Source organism: Balaenoptera musculus, chromosome 4 (genome assembly GCF_009873245.2).
Source record: "Balaenoptera musculus isolate JJ_BM4_2016_0621 chromosome 4, mBalMus1.pri.v3, whole genome shotgun sequence".
Taxonomy (NCBI): domain Eukaryota; kingdom Metazoa; phylum Chordata; class Mammalia; order Artiodactyla; family Balaenopteridae; genus Balaenoptera; species Balaenoptera musculus.
This window is the reverse complement of record NC_045788.1, coordinates 77,318,961-77,343,661: the sequence shown is the minus strand read 5'-3', so window position 1 is coordinate 77,343,661 and position 24,701 is coordinate 77,318,961. Positions and strand designations below refer to the sequence as shown.

At 37.4% G+C, this 24,701-nt stretch overlaps 1 protein-coding gene across 1 annotated transcript in view; it reads left to right on the top strand.

Moving 5' to 3' along the window:
• Positions 1 to 20,362, top strand: part of SLC15A2 (solute carrier family 15 member 2) — a 35,721-nt gene extending 15,359 nt beyond the window's left edge. Inside the window, exons 8-22 of the mRNA XM_036850837.1 lie at positions 4,533 to 4,615; positions 5,037 to 5,123; positions 5,297 to 5,386; positions 5,610 to 5,654; positions 6,706 to 6,738; positions 7,467 to 7,555; positions 8,685 to 8,766; positions 9,342 to 9,476; positions 10,419 to 10,583; positions 10,737 to 10,783; positions 12,377 to 12,487; positions 13,158 to 13,254; positions 18,671 to 18,817; positions 19,392 to 19,496; positions 19,843 to 20,362. Coding sequence (XP_036706732.1) covers positions 4,533 to 4,615; positions 5,037 to 5,123; positions 5,297 to 5,386; positions 5,610 to 5,654; positions 6,706 to 6,738; positions 7,467 to 7,555; positions 8,685 to 8,766; positions 9,342 to 9,476; positions 10,419 to 10,583; positions 10,737 to 10,783; positions 12,377 to 12,487; positions 13,158 to 13,254; positions 18,671 to 18,817; positions 19,392 to 19,496; positions 19,843 to 20,019 — 1,493 coding nt within the window. The 3' untranslated portion in view covers positions 20,020 to 20,362. The remainder of the gene's footprint in view (positions 1 to 4,532; positions 4,616 to 5,036; positions 5,124 to 5,296; positions 5,387 to 5,609; positions 5,655 to 6,705; positions 6,739 to 7,466; positions 7,556 to 8,684; positions 8,767 to 9,341; positions 9,477 to 10,418; positions 10,584 to 10,736; positions 10,784 to 12,376; positions 12,488 to 13,157; positions 13,255 to 18,670; positions 18,818 to 19,391; positions 19,497 to 19,842) is intronic.
• Positions 20,363 to 24,701: the final 4,339 nt, after the last annotated feature.

Here is a 24,701-nt window from a genome sequence, read left to right as displayed (position 1 = left end):
CTGATTAGTACTATGTCTTTTTCTCTGGATCATTGAACAATAATATTATTTACATATCAGAGTAATTATGACGATCAAAAGAGATGTTGTAATGGAAATGTTTAATAAATTATGAAACTGTTTAAATAAGTATTAGCTGTCATCATTAGTCAGCTAGCTGCTCAATTTTCTGGGTACTATAAATAAAGCCAGTTCTCTGACTTTTCACTATAATTTAATTTATTCATTTGATTTTTTTCACTCTTAATTTGATAGACATTGACTTAATGAGCCGTTTATGTGTCAGATTCTGTGCTAGTATGGGGTCACACTGGTGAATTAGACAGCTACAGAATTCATGCTTTCAATAAGAATTTATTTGGTCCAGCAGGAGGAGGGGAGATCAGATAAGGAAAACAGGAACATTTCAATATAGAATGATCACTGTCACAGCTGGTGAAATACAGAGAAAGCTATAGGAACACATAGGAGGGATATCTGACTAAGACTTCGAGGGTCAGGAAAGAAGTGATGTGTAAGGTAAGACCTAAAGGATTAGCAGCAATTAATTCAAAGATAAATCAAAGAAAAGATTAAAAGTGAAACAGAAATAGGACACGGTATCTGTAAGACAAGGAGATGAGAAATAGTATGACATATTTGAAGGCCTTAAAGGAATTCAAATTGCCTGGAGCATAAATGGAAAGATAGAGAGGAGAAATTGACAGAAACTAGATAATAAAGGGCCTTTTAACCTACTAAGGAATTAGAACTTTATCAGGAGACTAGTAGGGAGCTTCAAAAGGATTTTGAATAGAGGAATGATTGTTAGATTTTTATTTTTCAGTGGATTTCTGACTGTAATGTGGAGAAAGAATGGGTTAAGGGTGAGACAAGGATACCCTTTGTCTGATACTGAATTTTGGTACTCCCTTAATTTTGTGCTCAAGGTGAGTGCCTCACTTAGCTCACCCTCCTTGGCCCTGACAGAATTGACAAACTTGATATGATTAGATGTGTGAAAGTAAGGGAGAAGATAAGCCAAGATTGAATGTAGGGTTCTGGCTTGAGCAAATGGTGGATAGTAGGGTCATTAACTGATAATAAGGAAGAATAGGTTTGGGGCAATACTAATGAATTTAGTTTTGGATACATTACATTTTAGATGTCCTTGAAACATTTAATTGGGAGTATCAAACATTTATTTGGAAATACAGGTTTAAAGTTCAGAAGAAATGTTTCAGCTATAAAGATCTGGAGCTATTAATATATGGATAGCAATTAATTCATGAAAATAGATGGAATAACTAAGAGATAATAAGAGTAGGGTAAAAAGACAGCAAGGATAGAACCGTGAGGAACACAGGTATTTAAAAGACAGTCAAATGCATATATACACTACCAAACGTAAAATAGATAGCTAGTGGGAAGCAACCGCATAGCACAGGGAGATCAGCTCTGTGCTTTGTGACCACCTAGAGGGGTGGGATAGGGAGGGTGGGAGGGAGGGAGAGGCAAGAGGGAAGAGATATGGGAATATATGTATACGTATAGCTGATTCACTTTGTTATACAGCAGAAACTAACACACCATTGTAAAACAATTATACTCCAATAAAGATGTTAAAAAAAAAAAAAAAGACAGTCAAATGATCTAAGCACCAGGAAGTAGAGATAAACAAGTTATGGTACCTATTTGCAATGAATTTTATTTTTCTGGTGAAGATACAGATAAGTGAACAATGAAGTTCTGTTCACTGTGATAAGTGCAGAAATAAAGATATCTACAAGGGAGTGCAGCAAAGGCATGAGTAACTAGGTTGCAGTGAAGTTATTCAAATAAAGATTCACAAAAGAAAAGTTGGGGAAGGGCTCTCCGGGTAGGAAAAAAACAGTGCAAATGGAGAGGCAGAAAACAGAACATCGTATTTTGAGAACCAGTGTGATTTCATTAATGCCAGAATCAAATCTCTAAGGGGCAATCTCTATGGCATAAACCTTTAGAATAATGTTTCAAATTTGTATGGGAATGAGTCTTAATGTAATGAAAACTTAATAATGATTATTTTCTCCAATATATAGATTGTCAATTCTTTGTTATGTATTTATATTATTAAATGAGATTATTCAGTGTTGAGCATACCTTTATACAAGCCAACATTTACTTGTAAGTTCTTGTATTTCCTTTACAATGAAAATGTGTTAAGGGTCAAATTTTGTATTTGAATTAGGTAAAGGGTTCAACAGTTAACAACAAAAAAAGACAGGCAAAGAGGGAAAACCCACAGATGAGACTAAGAAGGAATGGCCAAAGTGATAGTTGTTCTATCTTGGCTACCAAGAGGATTTCAAGAAGGGACTCATTCAGAGTAACAAATGTTACTGACTGGGAAGGCAAGATAAGGGTGGAAAATGTCCATTAAATATAGCGACAAGAGGGTCATTGATTTGATGATATCAGCTATGGTAGATTGGTGGAGATTCGAGACTAATTAGAGTAGATTGGGAAGTGAATAAGAGGGACGAAAGGGAAGACAGTATTTATAGCTAAAAGGCGACATGGAGTCAAGAGAGGATATTGAGCATGCTTGAATGTCATTAGGAAGACTCTAGTAAAGAAACATGTTGAAGATGTAATATAAGACAGTATAATCAGTACGAAAGTACACATGGCACAATTGCCTTTATACAGGAGGAGGAACATCAATCAACCTCACCTAAATGGAGAAAGGAGAGGATGGGTGTGGATACAGAAGTTAATAGATTTGGTGGCAAGAAGTTGAGGGAGTTTTCATTTGAAGCGTTCTATCTTCTTTGTGAAGTAAGAGGCAACGTCTACTAGTGGGAGGAGATGGTAGAGAAACTCAGGGTCCCTACTCATCTTCTTTAGTTAAGTGGCCTTGAAATTTAAGTGTGAACTTGTCAAGGTCTTCCTTTTATCACTTCACTGTCACTTTTTAGACCAGAATTCCTGAGAATTTCAGCCTCTTTCTGGGATCATTCTTAGTTTCAAGAGCAGTCTATTTCCTGTCCAAAATCTTTCCACTTATCTAGATACCTCTTTATCTGCCACTGGTCTCCCCAGGAATAGCATTCTTTCTCTGAACTATTTTTTCTATCAACAATAAGAAGGCTGTGGTAGGTAAATGGTGCTATTTGGAGAAGCTTTGTGGAAACTGAGAGGATAAATAAAGAAAAAGTGGTAGAGTGAATCTGACTGAGAGGAATGGAGAAATTAGAAAGTTAAGATAGAGAAAAGTAAGGTGATTCAGGCATTCTGGATGTAAGGATATTGGAAATTGCTACTGGTCACTGAGAAAAGCATCTTGGGTAGGGGATCTACTAGAGGGGCATCTTGCTGGAGCTGGGAAGTCCATTCAGGAGGAAAGTACGTCTGGGAGGGTACCAAGATGGAGGTTTCCCACGGATTTTAGTTAAATTTAATAAACTTGAAAAAAATTTACTTTTTTATAATTGTAAAAGTAATATCTCATTGCTGGTAATTTGGAAAATAAAGGAGAAAATAAGAAAATTAAATTCACCTATAGATAACTGTGGAGATGTGGTTAAAGGATAAAGATAGGCGTTGAGGGAAAGAGAATGAGCTCAAGAACAGAAATAGAACAGAAAAGAATTTTTCATAGGAATGATAAATAGTGGTTAGAGGATAAGGTGCCAAATGGAGAATAATGAAAGGTAAAGTGGGAAGTGGTAGGTTGAGGGGAGCTCCATTGCAGACAGGGGCCACCTCTTTTTTATCTTTATTACCAGTAGTATCAAGCACAGTGTGTAATGCAAGAATGAATGAATGAGGTGCTTTATGGTGGTTAAGAGTATAGATTCTTGAGTCAGGCCTCAGGTCAAATATGCAGTTTCTGGCACTTCTTGTACAAATTGCTTAATTTCTTTAATCCTTGATTTCTTCATGTGTAAAATAGAGTATTACATATTTTGTCAGGTTAAATCAGTACTGTATGTAAAATGCCTAACACTTCACATATAATAATAAATCTTCAAGAGATCATTAATGATAATAATAACCACCAGGATAATAATGAATTTGGGAAGGCCTTCCATGCCAGGAGTTTGGGCTTGTTAGGTAGGTCCAGGAAAAAAGATTTTAATTTGGCATCAGATAAAAGAAGAAGAGAACAGGACTGAGAAACTAGTTGGTGGCCGTTTTGTTAATACAGGGTAGAAGTTGTGAGGTCCTACACAAGAGTCACAGCAGTGGTGATGCAAAAGAGGGGGCAGGCAGGAAATGCACTGAAGACAGAGGGTCAGTGAAAGTTGGTAATATGTCAGATGTAGAGATGAAGAAAGAAGAGTGAGAATTCAAAGGTGACTTTCATTTCTGTGATAACAGGAAAGTCTCAACACTGACCATTTTGGCTCCCATAGTTTTTATAACTCCAAAGTCAGGTAGCGTCAGTCAGTTCCCTCCCTTTATGAGATGTGCCAGTTGCTCCTATATTTCAGCATTCTGTCCTTAGTGTTTACATACTGAATGTGCTAAATGAGAAGCTAAGAACCTTATTTGTCTATCAACTGCAGTTGTGTTTGCAATGGGAAGCAAAATATACAGAAAACCACCTCCTGAAGGAAACATAGTGACTCAAGTTGTCAAATGTATCTGGGTAAGTCCATGAATTATTTGCCTGCCTTTTTCAATCAAAGGGAAAGAGATGCTGTGCTGAGCATATAGGCCTTCAAACATGGCTTTTCTCAATGACCTCTGCTCTACTTCTGTGCCTTTTGGCAAACTGAGATTAATCGGTCTTCCCTCTATGCCTCTACTTAACCATTAAGTTAAAAATAATGTAATCGTTTTTAAAAATGGGCAAAAGTCTTCTGAAATGTAGTTATATATGTTGCCAACAGAAAATAAGGATAGGTAAAATTAGATTTGAAATATTCTGAAATTCAATGCCTGATGAAATCAAAAGGTTGGAGTAAGTCACTTAAGAGTTATGTGTGTTTGAGGGAAGAGATAATGAATTGGAAAAAGCAGGGGATGGTTTTTTTGGTCTCTCCTCTGATATCTACGCTCTGCCCTAGTTTGCCATTTCCAACCGTTTCAAGAACCGTTCTGCGGACATTCCAAAGCGAGAGCACTGGCTGGACTGGGCAGCTGAGAAATACCCAGTAAGTTGGAACTGCAGAAACATCTGATGCCTCCATGTAGTCTTTCCTAATGTCCAAACTGATTCCCTCCTGCTGTATTTGACCTCTTCTCTTACTGTTCTGGGCCACTTCTACTCTAAGCAAGAAAACCCTATCTGGCAATTCAGCCTGTTCCTTCTCACCCCTTCTTGCAGAGGCAGCTCATTATGGATGTGAAGGCACTGACCAGGGTACTATTTCTTTATATCCCGTTGCCCATGTTCTGGGCTCTTTTGGATCAGCAGGTAAGAATGGAGACACAAGAGGGAGGGGATATGGGAATATATGTATACGTATAGCTGATTCACTTTGTTATACAGCAGAAACTAACACACCATTGTAAAACAATTATACTCCAATAAAGATGTTAAAAAAAAAAAAGAATAGTTCTTTTGAAAGCTACCCCTTCTTCCAGCCCCTTCCCTCTCAGAGAAAGGGATTTCTTTTAATAGCATCTGTTTGCCCTAGGGCTCACGATGGACCTTGCAAGCCACCAGGATGAATGGGAATTTGGTGAGTAGAAGAGATTTTTCCAGAGAAGTCTATCATTTTCTTTATAATCCATATTAAGGAGAAATTTCTTTGTGTTTTTGCCTGAAAAGTGACATAAGATCATAAGAGATGTGTCTTTAGCATGAAGATCCTGAGTAGGCAAAGTAAAGAAAGCAAATCTAGAAAGAAAAAACAGAATCTTATCTTTAGAAATCAGAAATGTAAGGATGGAAAGGTTTAAATGTATACAAAGAAGCATTGAGAGGGTAGCAAATGAAGTGATAGAGCCTAGGGGAGTGGATGTTTTCTTCCATCTAAGCCTGGCCAGGGCACAGTGGGTTTGATTGCTGCTACAACACAATTGGCACCATCTCTTAGGCAGGGCTAACAGCAGAGGACCCAGAGGTGGGATATTTTGTACATGGATACAGAAATAACGGGAAAATTGTAAACATTATTTCCTCTTTTTCCAATTTCCATTCATTGGCAAAAAGTCTTCTCTCATTTGTTCCCACTTCCTAGATTATTGTATTGTTCTTCTATTGTCTCAGTTGTGAAGAGGACAGGGTAGAATGATGCCAGGGTTTTATGATGTCAGTCTGTTTGGAGCCTGCTTAATATAATTTCACTTTTTTCCTTCCCCTGGCTGTCCAGAATTTACCATGTTTGTCCTCTTTTTGACCTCCTGGAGAACAACTTCAGAAACACTGTGTGTCAGTGGGAGTCTTCACCCTAACCATGATGTCTTGTCCTTCGTATTATTACCACCTACGACTGCAGTTACTGAGATGAATAAAAAACACACTGACTCTATTCTCTTTCAAGTTAAAGAAAGTATAATGCACAGAAAATAAGATTCTCCCTTAAGCCCATCTGCCTTCAGGAGACATAGCCTAAAGCCATTCCCAGTCTCTTTCCCCACATACTCTTACAAGGATAATAGTGATCCTGAACCAAAGACCTGATGGATTTTACCTTACGCTTCTCACCTGCTAATTAGCAAGATGGTTGATCTAGGCTTTTTTTTTGTCTTTAGGCCACCATCTTAATGTCATTTGTTATCATGTTTCAGGGTTTTTTTGTGCTTCAGCCTGACCAGATGCAGGTAGGAGACTTCTCTATAGTGCCGGGTACTTATTTCTTTCCTCATCTACACCATTGCCTGTAGTAGTAGGATTACCAACCATAATTTGATGTTTTTTTTCCTTGTATGCTGAGGAGAGCTAAATATAGGGATGAAAATATTCTCTTTAAGCCCCACACTTCTCTTTCACATCCTCTGTTAAGTAAGTAGCTCCTGATCAACTCAAGGGAGACTGAGTTTTGAGCTCACAGGGCAAGTATAAGCACTGGATTTTTTTCCATGTCAAGTATCATGGAAATATTGTCAAAGAAAGTATAAGGCTTTGTTGTGTGAGCAACAAAATCAGAATCTCTGTTTATTGGTGACTCCCAGGTATTTTTTAAAACTCTTGTTCAACAATCCCCAATTCTTCCTTCTCTCATTCCTTTCTCCTGGCCTTGACATTTTTCTCTTGGCTGTGGTGCTGAAGAAGATAAGTGAAAATGGGAGGGGAAAGCTCCCAGTTGATTGACAGAAAAACAGGTTCAGAGTGAAACTGGTTCCTTGGGATATTTGGAAGCTAATGTGCTATGCAGGGGAAATAGAGTCTTGGGTGTAAAGAGACTGAAAGATGTGGAATCATTCTGTACATAGTATGATGAAAGTGTGTTTGGATGTGAGAGAGAGTGCACACATGCAAATGAGAGCACATGCTCACACTCATGATAGAAGAACACTTGTAACTAATCCTTTTCACCATGGTGTTACAGGTACTAAATCCCTTTTTGGTTCTTATCTTCATCCCATTGTTTGACCTTGTCATTTATCGTCTGGTCTCCAAGTGTGGCATTAACTTCACGTAAGTGCTCACTATGCCTATGTTACTCCAAACTGACTCAACATTTGCCCAGTTTGATAAAGAGTCAATATCTTTTCTACTTAGTGATGATTTGTTTTGATTTATCATTTTTCTGCTTCTGTTTATCCATGTTAGATTAAACGCCTGTTAATACTGGAGGACGGGAATTAGATCTAATTAATTCTTATGATAGAGAGTCCAAGCCATTACTGCAGACTTACATATGTGATGTTGAAGAGTTAGGACTATACTTCATGGAAAGTCAAAAGTATGTGAGATTAGGCTCCTAAACCAACTTGTTGCTTTGTTCTTGAAAGTTGCCTCTTCAAAGAAGTCCAAAGCCTTTGAGGATAACTAATCCCTTTAAATCTTCTACTGTCCCTATGAAACAAATGGGGGACCTCATAAGAGTGGGGATAGAATTGTCCCTAATTACTGCTTTCCCCCCCTTCTAAATAGAAGTGTTATTCTTTGTAAAGTTTGACAGAGGAGGGTGTTAAGTCTTCTCTAATTTCTGATTTAATAGCAATTTCCTTTTGATAACCACTTACCATATTCAAATGACCTTTTGTCATTTACTCATTCATTGAGCAGTTTATCGAGTTCAGCACCAAGTGCTATGCAAATGTAAAAGCACAAATCTTGCTCTTAAGGTGTTTACTCTTTAGTAAGGAAGCTAGAAAATATGCAAGGTTAATTATTGCAACAAGGTGAAATATGTTAAGTGCCCTAAGAAGGAAAGCAAAGTGCCAGGGAAATGCAGAGATGGAAGAGAGATGGAAGAGAGAGGCCAGGGTCAAGAAAGACTTCTGAAGAAGAGGAAAAGGAGGTAATAATATATAGTGACTAGTATATGGTAAATGTTCAGTAAATCTGGCTATATTACTATTATTTTTGTTATTATGACATAATGGATTAAAAAAATCATAAGCAAAGATAGAGGGAAAAATTTGGTGCATTACAGAGGACAATTCAGTATGACTCAGGTAAAAGTAGAAAGAAGGTTGTTTGAAGGGGAGGCAATACTTTGAAAAGTAATTGGGACCAAATTAGCTAAGCTTAGGGGGTTTAGATTTTATTCTTTAGAGTCTAGAGTTTAGCTATAATTGTCTCTTTCTTTCCCCTATAGATCACTTAGGAAAATGGCTGTTGGTATGATCCTAGCATGCCTGGCCTTTGCAGTTGCTGCTACTGTAGAGATAAAAATTAATGTGAGTACAATAAATCTTAAGCCATGAGGGCAGGACCATACCTATTTTGTTCACTTTTCTGACTTGTTCAATCTTGATTCCCTGGGCGCTAAGCACAGTACCTGTTTTAAAGAAGGTGCATAATAAGTGTTTGTGGTAAATGAGTAGATACAGGGGTAGAGCAGCAGTGCAAAATGAAGCCCACCTCCCACCTGAGTGATTCAGAGTATATTGTCAAGGAATTTCTAAACACCGGTATCCAAGATATATAACCATCTCTTAGATAGCTTACCACACACTCAAACAAATAACTTTTGGCAGATTGAATAGCCACTATTAGGGAATGATGTATGAGGCCACGGCTGAGTCAAAAAGCATGGAGTTTGTTACCTGGCATCAGTGCTTGCTATATTGAGCTGGCATTTCCCCCTCCAAACTGCCTTCAGAGTTTTCTAAGCCAAATGCTCTTTAGAGGTAGAAAACTGTGTCCTCCTGACTAGATGAGCTAGGCTGTCGAGAAAGGACTGAGGTATGTGTTCTCATGGTATCTGAAGGGTTATTTGTTGGTAATTCTAACATGTGTTCTCTGTCCTAAGGAAATGGCCCCACCCCAACCAGATTCCCAAGAGATTTTCCTACAGGTCTTGAATCTGGCAGATAATGAGGTGGAGGTTACAGTGCTGGGAGATGAAAACAACTCTCTGTTGGCAGAGTCCATCAAATCCTTTCAGGTGACGTATGGACTTGAATGAATCAGAAATACATTCAGATTATGCGCCAAGGCAGCAGCATAATACAGTGGTGAAGAGCGTGCACTTGGGGAGTCAAACTGCCCCAGTCCAATTCCTGGTTCTGCCACTCCCTAGCTATAAGACCCTGAACAGGTTATTTGATCTCTAAGCCTCAGTTTTAGCATCTGTAAAATGGCAATAATTTTTATGTCATAAGCTGTTGTAAGGATAAACATTATATGTAAAGTGCTTAGCATAATGTCTGGGACATTGTAAGCTCTCAATAGGTTGTAATTTGTCTTATTATTTCAAACTGCCTTGTAACACACACCCTGTGGAAGAGTTTGGCTTGCATATTTTCACTACTATATTATACATATTCTGAAATATTCATTTAAAAATATTTTTTAAATAATAAAAGTAATATACGTTTATTGTAGAAAATTGGGGAGTATGTCAAAAGATATAAAAACCACCTATAAATCCATCACACGGAGATAATCATAGTTAGCATTTTTGTATAAATGAATAAACAAATTTTTAAAAAGTGTTGAAACACTATATGTTGTATTGACCTTGATTTTTTTCTTAACATTAACTGCATCATAAGCATTTTCCCATGCCCTTAGGTAAACTTTGAGAATGTGATTTTAATGGATACATAATATTCTATTCTGTGGCTATAACATGGTTTAGTAAAATATTTCCTTATAGGTATTTAATTTTTTTTGTTATTATACATAATTCTATAATGAACATCCTTACTCATAAATCTTTATTCAAGCCTCTAATTACTCCTATGGTATATTTCTAGAAATGGAATTACTAGGTTAAAGGGTACTGTTGAAAGTATCTAATGAGGTCACCTGCCCTGGGTTACTATGAGATTGTGATGTCCAAGATGGGGTAGAAGGTGAGTGTGACAGGCTCTTCATTCTATAGAAAATGCCACACTATTCCAGACTCCACCTGAAGACAAAAAGCCAGAATTTCCACTTCCAACTGAAATATCACAATTTGTCTGTCTACACTGAGCATTCTGTGGAGGAGAAAAAATGGTACACTCTGATCATTCGAGAAGATGGGAAAAGTATTTCTAGCATGATGGTAAGTTGAGGAATGGCCTAGTTTCCAAATTATCTTAGAGTATGATGACTGGGCTCATCAATATCTTACCAAGGATATGACTGATGATCAAAGTTTCTGATTATCAGTTCCCTCTTGTCAGCTGTAACTGATTTTTACTTCCCTCTGTTGTAGGTAAAGGATGAAGAAAACAAAACAACCAATGGGATGACAGCCATGAGGTTTGGATGCCAAGGAGACCCAGGCCTCTCTGTTCTCTTGAATCTTGGGTCTCTTCTGATCTGTGGGGCTTCACATAAAGAGACTTCACATTCTACTTGTCTTGTACAGGGATTCTCTTCCTAGAATGTCAAGAGAATTAGTGTCAGAAGGCATTTCCCAGGGCAGTGAGAAGCATAGATTCAAAACCAAGTCTTTTGGCTTGCTTTCTCCTGTGGTATTCAAATACAGGGTATGACCCTGTATTTATGTACGCCCCCTGTGCTCTGCAACATAAATCTCTTCTGCTGAATTGTATCCACTTATCTTGCTCTTAGGAAAATAACTGAATTCTTTCCTCTCTGTGATCACCAGAGAGAAATTTAGAAGTAAGCAAATAATCCTCCCTTCGTTATTGGTAGTTGAATATCTTTTATAGTTACTGTGTTTTTAAAGTAAAATTTAAAATAAACCTATAGAGGCCTCATGGTTTAGTAAAGGCAACACACTTGGAGTCAAAAGACTTGGTTTTGAATCTAGATAAGGCTGAAGGTCTTGTTAGACAGCCTGGGACATTTACAGAAATGGAGCCCTGAAGGGGTCACCTGCTCACTGGGGCAGGAATCTGACGTGAAATAGACAGATGCATGTGCCTATTAGATGGTTGCTGTTGAGAATAGCATTTTAGAGGAGAACTTTCAATGAAAAGTTTGAATTTCACTGAAGGGTGGAACAGTCATAATAATCTGCTTTTGCATATGCAGCTTCAGAAAAAGTAAACAGATCAAAATAAGTAAGACAACAATGAGGATAGGACTTCCCTGGGTCAGAGAGCAATGGGAACCTCCAGGAAGGATGAAAGGGAGCAATTTCTAGGTTAGTGCAGGATGATTGAATGTCCAGAAATCAATATCAAGGATTTTAGAGGGAACTGCCCTTCTAATCCCATGGGCCACGGACCAACGCAAATGCTACCAGAAACCCAAACTGAGGGAGCAATTTAGCAGCCTGGGTTCAAAAGACTAGAAAGATGGTTCTGGAAGAGTCCAGGGTTATCTGCAGACCCAAAACAATGATAGTTCAACCTACTGTGGGCTGGGAGTCTGAGCTTTGCATAAGTCAAATCAGACTTCATTTGTAAGAGGATAAAGTATCAGTTTTATATAAATACTGGTATGTATTTATACATACATGTGTGTATATATATATATATATATATACACACATAATTATTTTTCTTAGTGGAGTCTCAGTTGATGAATTACACCATTAGAAGAGGGAAAGAAATTAGGTGCAGCTAAGGTGGGTTAGTAAGGAGACTCGGACTGCCATGGGTGATCACAATAGTGTCATCCCAGCTGAAATCAGGTGAGAGTGTGGCAGATAAAAAGCTAATACCTGAGGAAAGAAAAGGTTAGGGACAGCTAAGACTACTGATTGCTTCTTACATGTGAGATCGTTTATTCACCCAGTTAACAATATACATCACGTACCTTTTATGTGCCAGCCACTGTTCTAGGCACTAGGCATATAGCAGTAAACAAAACAGAAAAGGCCCCTGCCCTTTTATCAGGTGGGAGAGTTTGTCTGATCTGTAACAATGTCTCTACCCTTAGGTTTGTTAACACTTTGCATGAAGAGATCAGCATCTCCCTGGGTACAGATAGCTCCCTCCGTGTTGAAGAAGACTATGGTGTGTCTGCTTACAGAAGTGTGCAAAGAGGAGAGTAAGAGCATTACCCTTGTAATTTTACTTTTATCAACAACTGTTTTTTTAAATGCTTTCTTTGCATATAGGTGGGAGGATTAGGTATATCTCAGCTAATTTTAAATACACACAGATTCCTGCTCTCTTTCGACCTTTGCCTCCTTCCCTCAGTCTCACCTTTTTCTGCACAGATATATTGAGACCATGCTTGTTGTAAAGGCCATACTGTATAGTCAACAGGCCATCTCTGGGAGGTTTGCCAGTTTATTATTGGCTTCCACTCCTACCCTTTGGTAACTCCTATTAACACCTCCTTCGAGCTTATCCTTTCAGGTTCACTGTTTTATGCTGTTCCACTAATTCATAAGACTTAGAAGAGAAAAATTTGTAAAATTTAGATGAGAAGACTTAGAGTCTGAAGTTCACAAAAGAAGAGAATTTGTGCCTTCTGCATTCAGGTTTAAGGTGAAAAAAAAAATTATCCAACAGACAATGAAAAGCTCAGATCAGGGGTAGAAAAAACCTGGCATGAAAATAATTCACTCTGAGACTCCTCTCCTCAAAGAGAAATGGTAGCTTTGCTGATTGATTCACCATCAGTAGAGAGATGAAATCACTCTTTCCTCCAGAGATGGGAGTGCTTTTGTAAACTGTAATGTTTATTCTAACCTAAATTTATCCTGTTCCAGATATCCTGCAGTGCCTTGTAGAACAAAAAATGAGGACTTTTCACTGAATTTGGGTCTACTAGACTTTGGTGCAGCTTATCTGTTTGTTATTACTAATGTAAGTAGCTCATGGCCACCCTTACTCTCTCCTTCCATATATCTGTATCTATATTTATGTCTATATAACTATATCATATCTATATATATATATATAAATCTATATCTATCTGAATCTGTATCTATCCTGGGACCCAAAGAAGACTCTGTGGCAAGACAGCATCACATACTTATTTCTAGTGTAAGGTGATAGTTTCTGTAGTGACTTTAGAAAACCTACTAAGGTCTCCATGAGGACTTAAAAGAGATAACATTGGCAACAGGCACAGGGTCTTGGGGAATGGTAGACATAATTTATCCTGAGTCATTGCTGTGAGGTGACATGGTCTGCTGCAGTCTCATTATGGCCCCAAGAAAACAATAATTGTTTAGGTCTTCTTGACTGACTCCACATGCGGGTCTCCTAGCTCCTTGGAAACTGATCTGCTAGCATATCACAGTCTGAAATACCAAGACTGGTAGCAAATGTCAATCTCTACACAAAGTTTAGGGAATGAATTAACTGTGCTCCATCAAAAGCAATTGTCTCAGCACTCAGGACATGACACCTCTGAATTTTAATTCTGATGTGAATCTTGATTCTAATTTTATTTCATTACTTTTGACATTGTATTAAATATAAAAAGAAGACAGTGAATAAGAAAAAGATGGAAAATTTCTAGAAGTGTGATGAGAATAATCTGTAAAGTTTTTTTAATTTTAGTTAATTTAATTAGCATATCTTTAGTATGCCATTTTTTATTACAGCTTTATTGAGATATAAGTCATATACCATACAGTTCACCCACTTAAAGTGTATAATGGTTTTCAATGCACTAACATATTCAATATATATTGTATATTCAATACATATATAGAATATATTTTCAATAATGTATGTTCAATGGTTTTTAATAAATTCACAGAGTTGTGTAATTTTAGAACATTTTCATCACTCCAAAAAGAAGCTTAGCAGTTACTCACTATTCCCCCCCATACCCTCTAGCACTAGCGACCACTTGTTTACTTTCAGTCTCTATAAATTTGCCTATTCTGCCTATTTCGTATAAATGGAATGATATAACGTGGCCTTTTGTGTCTGGATTCTTTCATTTAGCATATTTTTTAAAGTTCATTCATATAGCATACATCAGTACTTCATTTCTTTTTATTGCCCAATAATATTCCATTTTATAGGTATAACACATTTTATTCATATTCATCAGTTGATGAACATTTGGTTGTTTTCACCTTTTGACTAACATAAATAATGTTGTTATGAACATTCATGTACAAGTTTTTGTGTGGACATATATTTTCACTTCTCTTGGGTGGAATTGTTGGGTCACATGGTAACTCTATGTTTAACCATTTGAGGAACTGCTAGACTTTTCCAAAGTGAGCGTACATTTAACATTCCCACCAATAGAAGGTGGCAATTTTTCTACATCTTTGCCAACACTTGTTTTTCTATCTTCTTAATTATAGCCATCCTAGTAGGTATGAAATGATATTTCATTGTGGTTTTTATTTATATTTTCCTGATGACTAATGATGTTGAGCACCTTTTTATGTACTTTTTGGCCATTTGTAATCTGCTTTGGAGAAATGTCTATTCAAATTCTTTGCCCAATTTCTAATTGGGTTGTGTTTTAATTATTGAGTTGTGAGCATTCCTTATGTATTTTTTTTTTTTTTAGAAATTCACGTTCTTATTGATTGATTGATTGATTGATTGATTGCTGTGTTGGGTCTTCGTTTCTGTGCGAGGGCTTTCTCTAGTTGCGGCAAGCGGGGACCACTCTTCATTGCGTTGCGCGGGCCTCTCACTATCGCGGCCTCTCTTGTTGCGGAGCACAGGCTCCAGACGCGCAGGCTCAGTAATTGTGGCTCACGGGCCCAGTTGCTCCGTGGCATGTGGGATCTTCCCAGACCAGGGCTCGAACCCGTGTCCCCTGCATTGGCAGGCAGATTCTCAACCACTGCGCCACCAGGGAAGCCCTACCTTATGTATTTTAAACATAAGTCAATTATCAGATATATATTTGCAAATATTTCCTCCCATTCAATAGGTTGTCTTTTTAACTTCCTTAATGGTGTCCACTGAAGTACTAACATTTTTAATCTCTATGATGTTCAATTTATCCATTTTTTTCTTTGATTGCTTGTGCTTTTGGTGTTACATCTAAGAAACCATTGCGAAATCCAGTGTCATGAGAATTTATGCCCATTATTTTCCTTTAAGAGTTTTATAGTTTTACCTCTTATATTTAGGTCTTTAATCCATTTTGAGTTCATTTTTGTATATGATGTGAGCTTGGGGCTTAACTGCATTCTTTTGTATGTGAATATCCAGTTGTCCCAGCACAATTTGTTGAAGACTCGTCTTTTCCCGTTAAATGGTCTTGACATTTCTTGTCAAAAGTCAATTGACCAGAAATGTGAGGGCTTATTTCTGGATTCTCAATTCTATTCTATTGATCTATATATTTATTCTTGTGCCAGTACAATAATCTCTTGATTACTGTTATTTTGTAGTAAATTTCAAAATCAGGAAGTATGAGTTTTTCAACTTAGTTCTTCCCTTTAAAGATTGGTTTGGCTATTATGGGTCCCATGAATTTTCAGATGAATTTTAGGATCAGCTTAGGATCAGAAGCCAGCTGGGATTTTTGAGAGGGATTGCACTGAATCTGTAGGTGATTTTGAGTTTTGCTATCTTAACAATATTGTCTCCTGGTCAGTGAACATGAGATGTTTTTCCATTTATTTAGGTCTTCCTTAAGACCTAAATTTTTCAACAATATTTTGTAGTTTTTAGAGTATAGGTTTTACATTTATTTTGTTAAATTTATTCCTAAGTATTTTATTCTTTATTTTGCTGTTGCTAATGTAATCATTTTCCTAATTTCATTTTTAGATTGTTCATTGCAAATATGTAGAAATACAATTGATATTGATCTTGTGTCCTGCAACCTTACTGAACTCATTTGATAGTTTTAATAGTTTTTTAGTGGATCCCTTAGGACTTTCTACATACAAGATCCTGTCATCTGCATAAAGAAGCTTTACTTCTATCTTTTCAGTGTGGATGACTTTTATTTCTTTTTCTTGACTAATTGTTCTTGCTTGAACCTCCAATACAGTATTGAATAGAAGTGGTGAGAGTAGACATCCTCTTAGGGGGAAAGCATTCAGTCTTTTATCACTAAGTATGTTAGCTGTGGGGTTTTCATAGGTATTTATCAGGTATCAGGTTAAGTTCCCTTCTATTCCTAGTTTGTTGTGGGTTTTGTTTGTTTTTTACTCTGAAGGGGGGAGGTTGAATTTTGTCAAATGCTTTTTCTGTGTCTATTGAGATAATCATATGGTTTTCTATTGATATGGTATATTATATTAATTGATTTTCTGATGTTAAACTGACCTAGCTGTATTAGTTTTCTAGGGCTGCTGTAACAAAGTACCACAAGCTGAGTGGCTTTATCAACAGAAATTTATTTCCTTACAGTCATAAAGGCTAGAAGTCCAAGATCAAGGTGTTGGTAGAGCTGGTTCCTTCTGAGAGCTGTGAGAAAGAATCTGTTTCATTTAGCTTCCTTTAGCTTCTAGTGGTTTTCTGGCAGTATTTGGTGTTTCTTGATGTGTAAAAGAATCACTCCAGTCTCTGCCTTCATCTTCTCATGGAGTTCTCCCTGTATGTTTGTCTATGTTCAAATTTCTCTTATGAGGACACCAGTCACATTAGATTAGAGCCCACCCTAGTGACCTCATTTTAACTTGACTAATTCTATCTGTAACAACCCTATTTCTAAATAAGGTCACATTCTCAGGTACTAGGGGTTAGGACTTCCAACATGAGTTTTAGGGGGACACAACTCAACCCATAACACTTGCATTCCTGGTGTTTTCCTTCTGTCTCTCATATACTGCTCAAGATAGAGGCTATATATATTGTTTCTGAATGCCAGGATAATAAGCATCTAGAGTAGAGATCATATATTAGAGGCCTGAGGGCCCAGTTCCTCACGTAGTCCTGTTTTGTTTGGTCTGTACAGTCTTGACAAAAATAAAAATAATTATTATTAATTGACAATATTTAAAATTAGAGTGATTTTACCTAAGAAACTGGAATCCTTACATTTCTTAAAAACAAAATCAGAAGATTCTATAACAGGTATTACCATGTCAATTGGCTGGTGCTATAGTGCCTGTACACTTTAGATGGGGCTGGGCTGTCCAGTTCACCATAGTCCCTATCATTACCATTCAGCCTGCTTTGTTTAGTTAATTACCTGCCTGTGTGTATTTGAGAATGTGACCTTGATTTACAAGCTCAGGTCACAGTCTTCTCTTAGGCTAAGAAAACCCAAATATATGCCCAGGTATTGTTCACAATACCAACTAAAACAACATTTGCCTTACTACATTTCAAACGCAATGGGTTTTGACTCAGAGAATCAAGGGCATTTGGACATCAAAGACTTTTGATTTCAGGGACTTTTGACCTATATGTTTTAGCTCCGCTATTTTTATCTCATGATATATCCAGATATTACACTGGCTATCTAATAACACTTACTACCTAATAACTTGGTTTTACTCCAACAAAAATACATAATTCCAAAAATTTAATTCCATTATTGTAAGAAATATTAGTAAATATAATCTATATAAAATAAAACCAACTACAGCTAAAAACCTGCATGTAATAAAAGTAATTTTAGATGAAAAAAGAATTGTAGAATCGTGTATATTGGTAACATTAATAACAAAAAATTGACCCTGAAAAGATTCTTTTTGACCAAAATTTTACAGAAAAATTGCATCTTTTTGACAAAATTTGAATGTGTAAGATTTGAGTTCAAAAATAATGGCTAATAAATAGAATTCAACATAGCAAGTGGTATTTGATATGGATTTTAAAACATTGATCAAGAAAATCTTCAATGTAAGGGTTACCAAGAAAATAACTCATTTTGATAAAAGTAATTTTAGTAAAATAGATATTTAAATGGAAAATGTTAGAAATAGTTTAACTGTATTTACATAGAAAATTTAACAAGGAGTTAAACTTTTCTTAAGTACATGCTTTTCTGAAAATTCATTGTGTTTGTATAATACAGATGCCATTTTACATTTAAAATGTTGGTCAGGATCAAAATACCCAGTAGGTCAAAATGGTGGGAATCCAAAGTAAAGTATCAAAATAGTCTACCATTTAAGGGCTCTGCAGTAATGGTATTTGATTGACTGAAGTCAGAGAAGTGAGTTCAGTGTTAGTGAAAGGAATTTCAAAAAACTGAAATTGTGTAGAAATTGCTTGGTAGCACAAGGATGAAAATACAATGAGGGGATGGATATAAGACCATAAAATGTTGTAGGCCAGGAATATTTACTTGAGACTCCTGACAAGCCCATTTCTTCTTTCCCTCACTAAGAGCACCAGTCAGGGTCCTCAGGCCTGGAAGATGGAATATATCCCAGCCAACAAAATGTCCATCGCATGGCAGCTACCACAATATGCCCTTGTTACAGCTGGGGAGGTCATGTTCTCTGTCACAGGACTTGAGTTTTCTTATTCTCAGGTAGGTTTTTGCAAGTGGAAGGTGGAGATGGAGCTGTTGCTCAGAGGATGGAGTTTTAATCCTGGCACTGCCTTAATTAGGTATGTGACCCTGGCCAAGACCTCCATATTTTTTGGCCTTAGATTCCTTATGGTCCTGAACAGAGTATCAACTTGACTCCTAGGGTAATGGCAGGCTGGATCCCTATGCTGTTTGGGATCCAGAAAAGGATACTTAAATACTGAGAATAAGGGCTATGGAATCAAACTGCCCACATTCAGATTTTGGCTGCACACCTAATGTGTAACCTTGAGCAAGTGTATCTCTCTAATGCTATTTTTCTTTATGTAAAAAATAATAGTAATAGAACTTATCCCTTAGGGTTGTAATGAAGATTATATGATATAATGAATTAAAATATTCAGTTAAGAGCTCCATCTTATTGTTACTTTGAACATTATTACCATCCCCTGAATCAATGTGATAGCTGAACTTAGTAGGGGAAGTTTTTGTGGGAGAAGTTTTCTGGATAGATGCATGGGGCATGAGGGTGGTGTAGGGAGTTTGTTTACTAACAAATTTGTGTCCTCTCTAGGCTCCCTCTAGCATGAAGTCTGTACTCCAGGCAGCCTGGTTGTTGACAGTTGCAGTTGGGAACATCATCGTGCTTATCGTGGCACAGTTCAGCAGCCTGGTACAGGTATGGACCTAAGGGAAGCAGGAGCACGTGTCTACCCAAGAATTTCCCTCCAACTTCCTCTGCTCTCTCTTCCCCCTCCCCTCTGTCTCCCACATTCCCCACTCAGCCCTCTGACTTGAGATGGATTAGATACCCACAGACTTTGCCAGAAAAATAGACATGTAAGTGGCAATAATGACTACAATAGGCCCATGCAAGGAGAGGCCAGTGAGCCCTGTCTTTTCCTGCCAAAGCTCTTCCTAAACAGGTGACCCTGGGTAAATCTGCTCCCCAGTCCTCATCCTATAAAGATCCCTTTAGTTTCAGGTTCTCCATATTCTTCTCTTATATGTATTTCTTCCTGCAGTGGGCCGAATTCATTTTGTTTTCCTGCCTCCTACTGGTGGTCTGCCTGATCTTCTCCATCATGGGCCACTACTATGTTCCTATAAAGCCAGAGGATATTCAGGGGTCAGCAGATAAGCAGATTCCCAAAATCCAAGGAAACATGATCAACCTGGAGACCAAGAAGACAAAGCTCTAATGACTCCCTGGACCCTGCCCAGACCCCAATTCCTGACTCTGGTCTTGGCCGTCACCATCTTCAAGCATTTTTTACTCCGACTTGGTTAGAGGAGAGAAGTAGTATCATATCTGAGCTAATCTCCTCTACTTTTCTCCCATGATAGAGGCAGTTCTAGGACTGGGTTTTTCAGTACATTATAGCAAGGCCCCTGAGACTCTATGTCTTCCCATCTGTCAGTGAACTCGGTAAACCTTGTGTAGTGTTGCTGAAGCTGGCCTGCTACCTCCAAATGGCCATGAAAAACACAAGTGTATAATTGAGGTTAGTCCCTGTGGTTATCAAAGTTATGTAGGAATTGTTTTACCTGAAGTAAAACTTCAGGTAAACTGCTGACCCCCCATTTAGAACTGCTGACCCCACTTTTTGAAGTGCTGATTTAGAGGCAAAATTGCAGAATAACAGAGAAATGGTATTTCAAGTTTCTTCATTAGCAGTGTAATTGTACTGTGTACAAGGACCTCAAGAATTGGTATGTCTGGTGTGATCTGGTCCAGGGCCTGGCTTCTCAGGTATCCAGATTTGATAAGACCTTAGTTAATTTTTCAGTACAGATAGTAGGAAACAAAATGACATTTTATTAACACATAGGAGAAGATATATCTTTCTGATAATTACAGTATTTTATCTACTAACCCAAATCCCCTTTCTCAGTACTGATAGATATTTGGAAACCAAATTAAAGATAGTAAACATGGTTCTGGAAAAGAGAACAAGTATAAATTGCAGAAGTCCTAATGAGCCATTTCTTCTACAGCGTACATTCTTCTTAGGGACTACAATGTTTCAGCCCTAGAGTATGCCCTCCTGTGGACAGCTGTGTAGACACTAATTATAATTTTCCACCCCTGCCTTTTCAAAGTTGTTGGACCAGCTTTTTCTTATTATTACATCATCTTGCTTATTGCAACAAGTATTTAATAACGACAGTATTTTTATGAATACAACTTCCTTTTTTATTAGTACTTCCCTCGGCCTGAAAGTAGTGGATCTGTTTTGATAATTTTTCCTGTTTTACTTTTCCCAAAATTTTTAAATGCCATTTCTTCATTTAGGCCTGGATTTTCCTGTTTATTAAAAAAAAAAGTTATATTAATACTCTAGGTTTGAGCTTCTAAAATGGCAATGCTCAATGGGGGACATGGTCCCATATTAGGATTCTAACAAAATCTGGGGGTTGAGGGAAGGAGTGGTAGAACATGACAGGTTTTTGTTTGTTGCTGTGTTGGTGAAAAAAGTTGAGAAATATTACCTTGCACACAATGAATGAATCAGTGGACAGACATGGGAATATCATGACTCTACAGTGTATTGCTGGGGGGAAAGTTCAGAACAGTTGTCCTAGAGAGCCTCATTTCCATTGGTTTTGCTCCATTATTCTCATCTAGAACTGTGTTGAGTCAGTCTCATGTTGTAAATGTAACAAGGAAAGTTGCTTCAGTTTCCCAAGCTTTAATACTCTAGTCTTAGTTACCAAGTTTTCCGAAGTACCGAAGTGACAGCAACACCATCCAGTTTCCACAGATATCTTAATGTGAACCTGACTGTGCTTCTTGAGAAGATTCTCTGTTCATTTTTGAGCAGCTTTAACTCAATCTGTTCTATGAACTATTGTTTCAAGAGATATTAACAGTGCTCTGTGAATAAAAGTTTTTATGGATAAATAACTTTTGGAAATGAAGCATATATATCTTCTTCTTAACATTTGCATATTAAGGATTCTGAGATATCCTTCAGTAAAGACACAAGACACTTTGTTTAGTCTCACATGGTATAGTGTTCTGCAGAACACTGACTTGGGAAAAACTGGCAGGCAATTCTTCCTTATGTTGAACTGAAAGCTTTCTCTTTGGAACCTCCTACCATTGGTTCTTTCCTTTATGGCTAACAAGAATAAGCATAAACCTCTCTTTTATGCAGCAGAATTTCTGCTATTTGGGGAGAATTTTCATGTCGCCTCCCCAGTCATCAAGTAAGTATTCATCAAGCTAAAGATTCTCAGTTTTTTTTCATGGCTCTTCACAGGGCATAGTCCAGTTCTTTCACAACTGTTTTTCCACTTCTGAAAAATATCCTTTCCCTGAAATGTAACAGTGGGTCAGAATCCCTCTTAATATGTGATATCTGAAGCCAAATATGTACAGCATTCCAGAATTGGTTGGACCAGAAGAACCTGCTTTTCTCCAAACAATACACTTCTGTTAATGTAGCCTTAGATAACATTAGATGTTTTTGGCAACTGCATCACAGTGTAGGCTTACCTTTTAATCACATGGTTGGTTAAAACCTCAAATTTTTTTTTTTTTTTAATAAATTTATTTATTTATTTATTTATTTTTTAAAACATCTTTATTGAAGTATAATTGCCTTACAATGGTGTGTTAGCTTCTGCTTTATAACAAAGTTAATCAGTTATACATATACAATATGTTCCCATATCTCTTCCCTCTTGCATCTCCCTCCCTCCCACCCTCCCCATCCCACCCCTCTAGGTGGTCACAAAGCACCGAGCTGATCTCCCTGTGCTATGCGGCTGCTTCCCACTAGCTATCTATTTTACATTTGGTAGTGTATATATGTCCATGACACTCTCACCCTGTCACATCTCACCCCACCCCCTCCCCATATCCTCAAGTCCATTCTCTAGTAGGTCTGTGTCTTTATTCCCATCTTGCCACTAGGTTCTTCATGGCTTTTTTTCCCCTTAGATTCCGTATATATGTGTTAGCATACTGTATTTGTTTTTCTCTTTCTGACTTACTTCACTCTGTATGACAGACTCTAACTCCATCCACCTCATTACAAATACCTCCATTTCATTTCTTTTTATGGCTGAGTAATATTCCATTGTATATATGTGCCACATCTTCTTTATCCATTCATCTGTCGATGGACATTTAGGTTGCTTCCAGGTCCTGGCTATTGTAAATAGAGCTGCAATGAACATTTTGGTACATGACTCTTTTTGAACTATGGTTTTCTCAGGGTATATGCCCAGTAGTGGGATTGCTGGGTTGTATGGTAGTTCTATTTGTAGTTTTTTAAGGAACCTCCATACTGTTCTCCATAGTGGCTGTATCAATTTACATTCCCACCAACAGTGCAAGAGTGTTCCCTTTCCTCCACACCCTCTCCAGCATTTATTGTTTCTAGATTTTTTGATGATGGCCATTCTGACCGGTGTGAGATGATATCTCATTGTAGTTTTGATTTGCATTTCTCTAACGATTAATGATGTTGAGCATTCTTTCATGTGTCTGTTGGCAATCTGTATATCTTCTTTGGAGAAATGTCTATTTAGGTCTTCTGCCCATTTTTGGATTGGGTTGTTCGTTTTTTTGTTATTGAGCTGCATGAGCTGCTTGTAGATCTTGGAGATTAATCCTTTGTCAGTTGCTTCATTTGCAAATATTTTCTCCCATTCTGATGGTTGTCTTTTGGTCTTGTTTATGGTTTCCTTTGCTGTGTAAAAGCTTTTAAGTTTCATTAGGTCCCATTTGTTTATTTGTGTTCTTATTTCCATTTCTCTGGGAGCTGGGTCAAAAAGAATCTTGCTGTGATGTATGTCATAGAGTGTTCTGCCTATGTTTTCCTCTAAGAGTTTGATAGTGTCTGGCCTTACACTTAGGTCTTTAATCCATTTTGCGTTTATTTTTGTGCATGGTGTCAGGGAGTGTTCTAATTTCATACTTTTACATATATCGTCCAATTTTCCCAGCACCACTTATTGAAGAGGCTGTCTTTTCTCCACTGTATATGCTTGCCTCCTTTATCAAAGATAAGGTGACCATATGTGTGTGGGTTTATCTCTGGGCTTTCTATCCTGTTCCATTGATCTATATTTCTGTTTTTGTGCCAGTACCAAACTGTCTTGATTACTGTAGCTTTGTAATATAGTCTGAAGTCAGGGAGCCTGATTCCCCCAGCTCCATTTTTCGTTCTCAAGATTGCTTTGGCTATTCGGGGTCTTTTGTGTTTCCATACAAATTGTGAAATTTTTTGTTCTAGTTCTGTGAAAAATGCCATTGGTAGTTTGATAGGGATTGCATTGAATCTGTAGATTGCTTTGGGTAGTAGAGTCATTTTCACAATGTTGATTCTTCCAATCCAGGAACATGGTATATCTCTCCATCTATTTGTATCATCTTTAATTTCTTTCATCAGTGTCTTATAATTTTCTGCATACAGGTCTTTTGTCTCCTTAGGTAGGTTTATTCCTAGATATTTTATTCTTTTTGTTGCAATGGTAAACGGGAGTGTTTTCTTAATTTCACTTTCAGATTTTTCATCATTAGTGTATAGAAATGCAAGAGATTTCTGTGCATTAATTTTGTATCCTGCTACTTTACCAAAATCATTGATTAACTCTAGGAGTTTTCTGGTAGCATCTTTATGATTCTCTATGTATAGTATCATGTCATCTGCAAATAGTGACAGCTTTACTTCTTCTTTTCCGATTTGGATTCCTTTTATTTCTTTGTCTTCTCTGATTGCTGTGGCTAACACTTCCAAAACTATGTTGAATAATAGTGGTGAGAGTGGGCAACCTTGTCTTGTTCCTGATCTTAGTGGAAATGGTTTCAGTTTTTCACCATTGAGGACAATGTTGGCTGTGGGTTTGTCATATATGGCCTTTATTATGT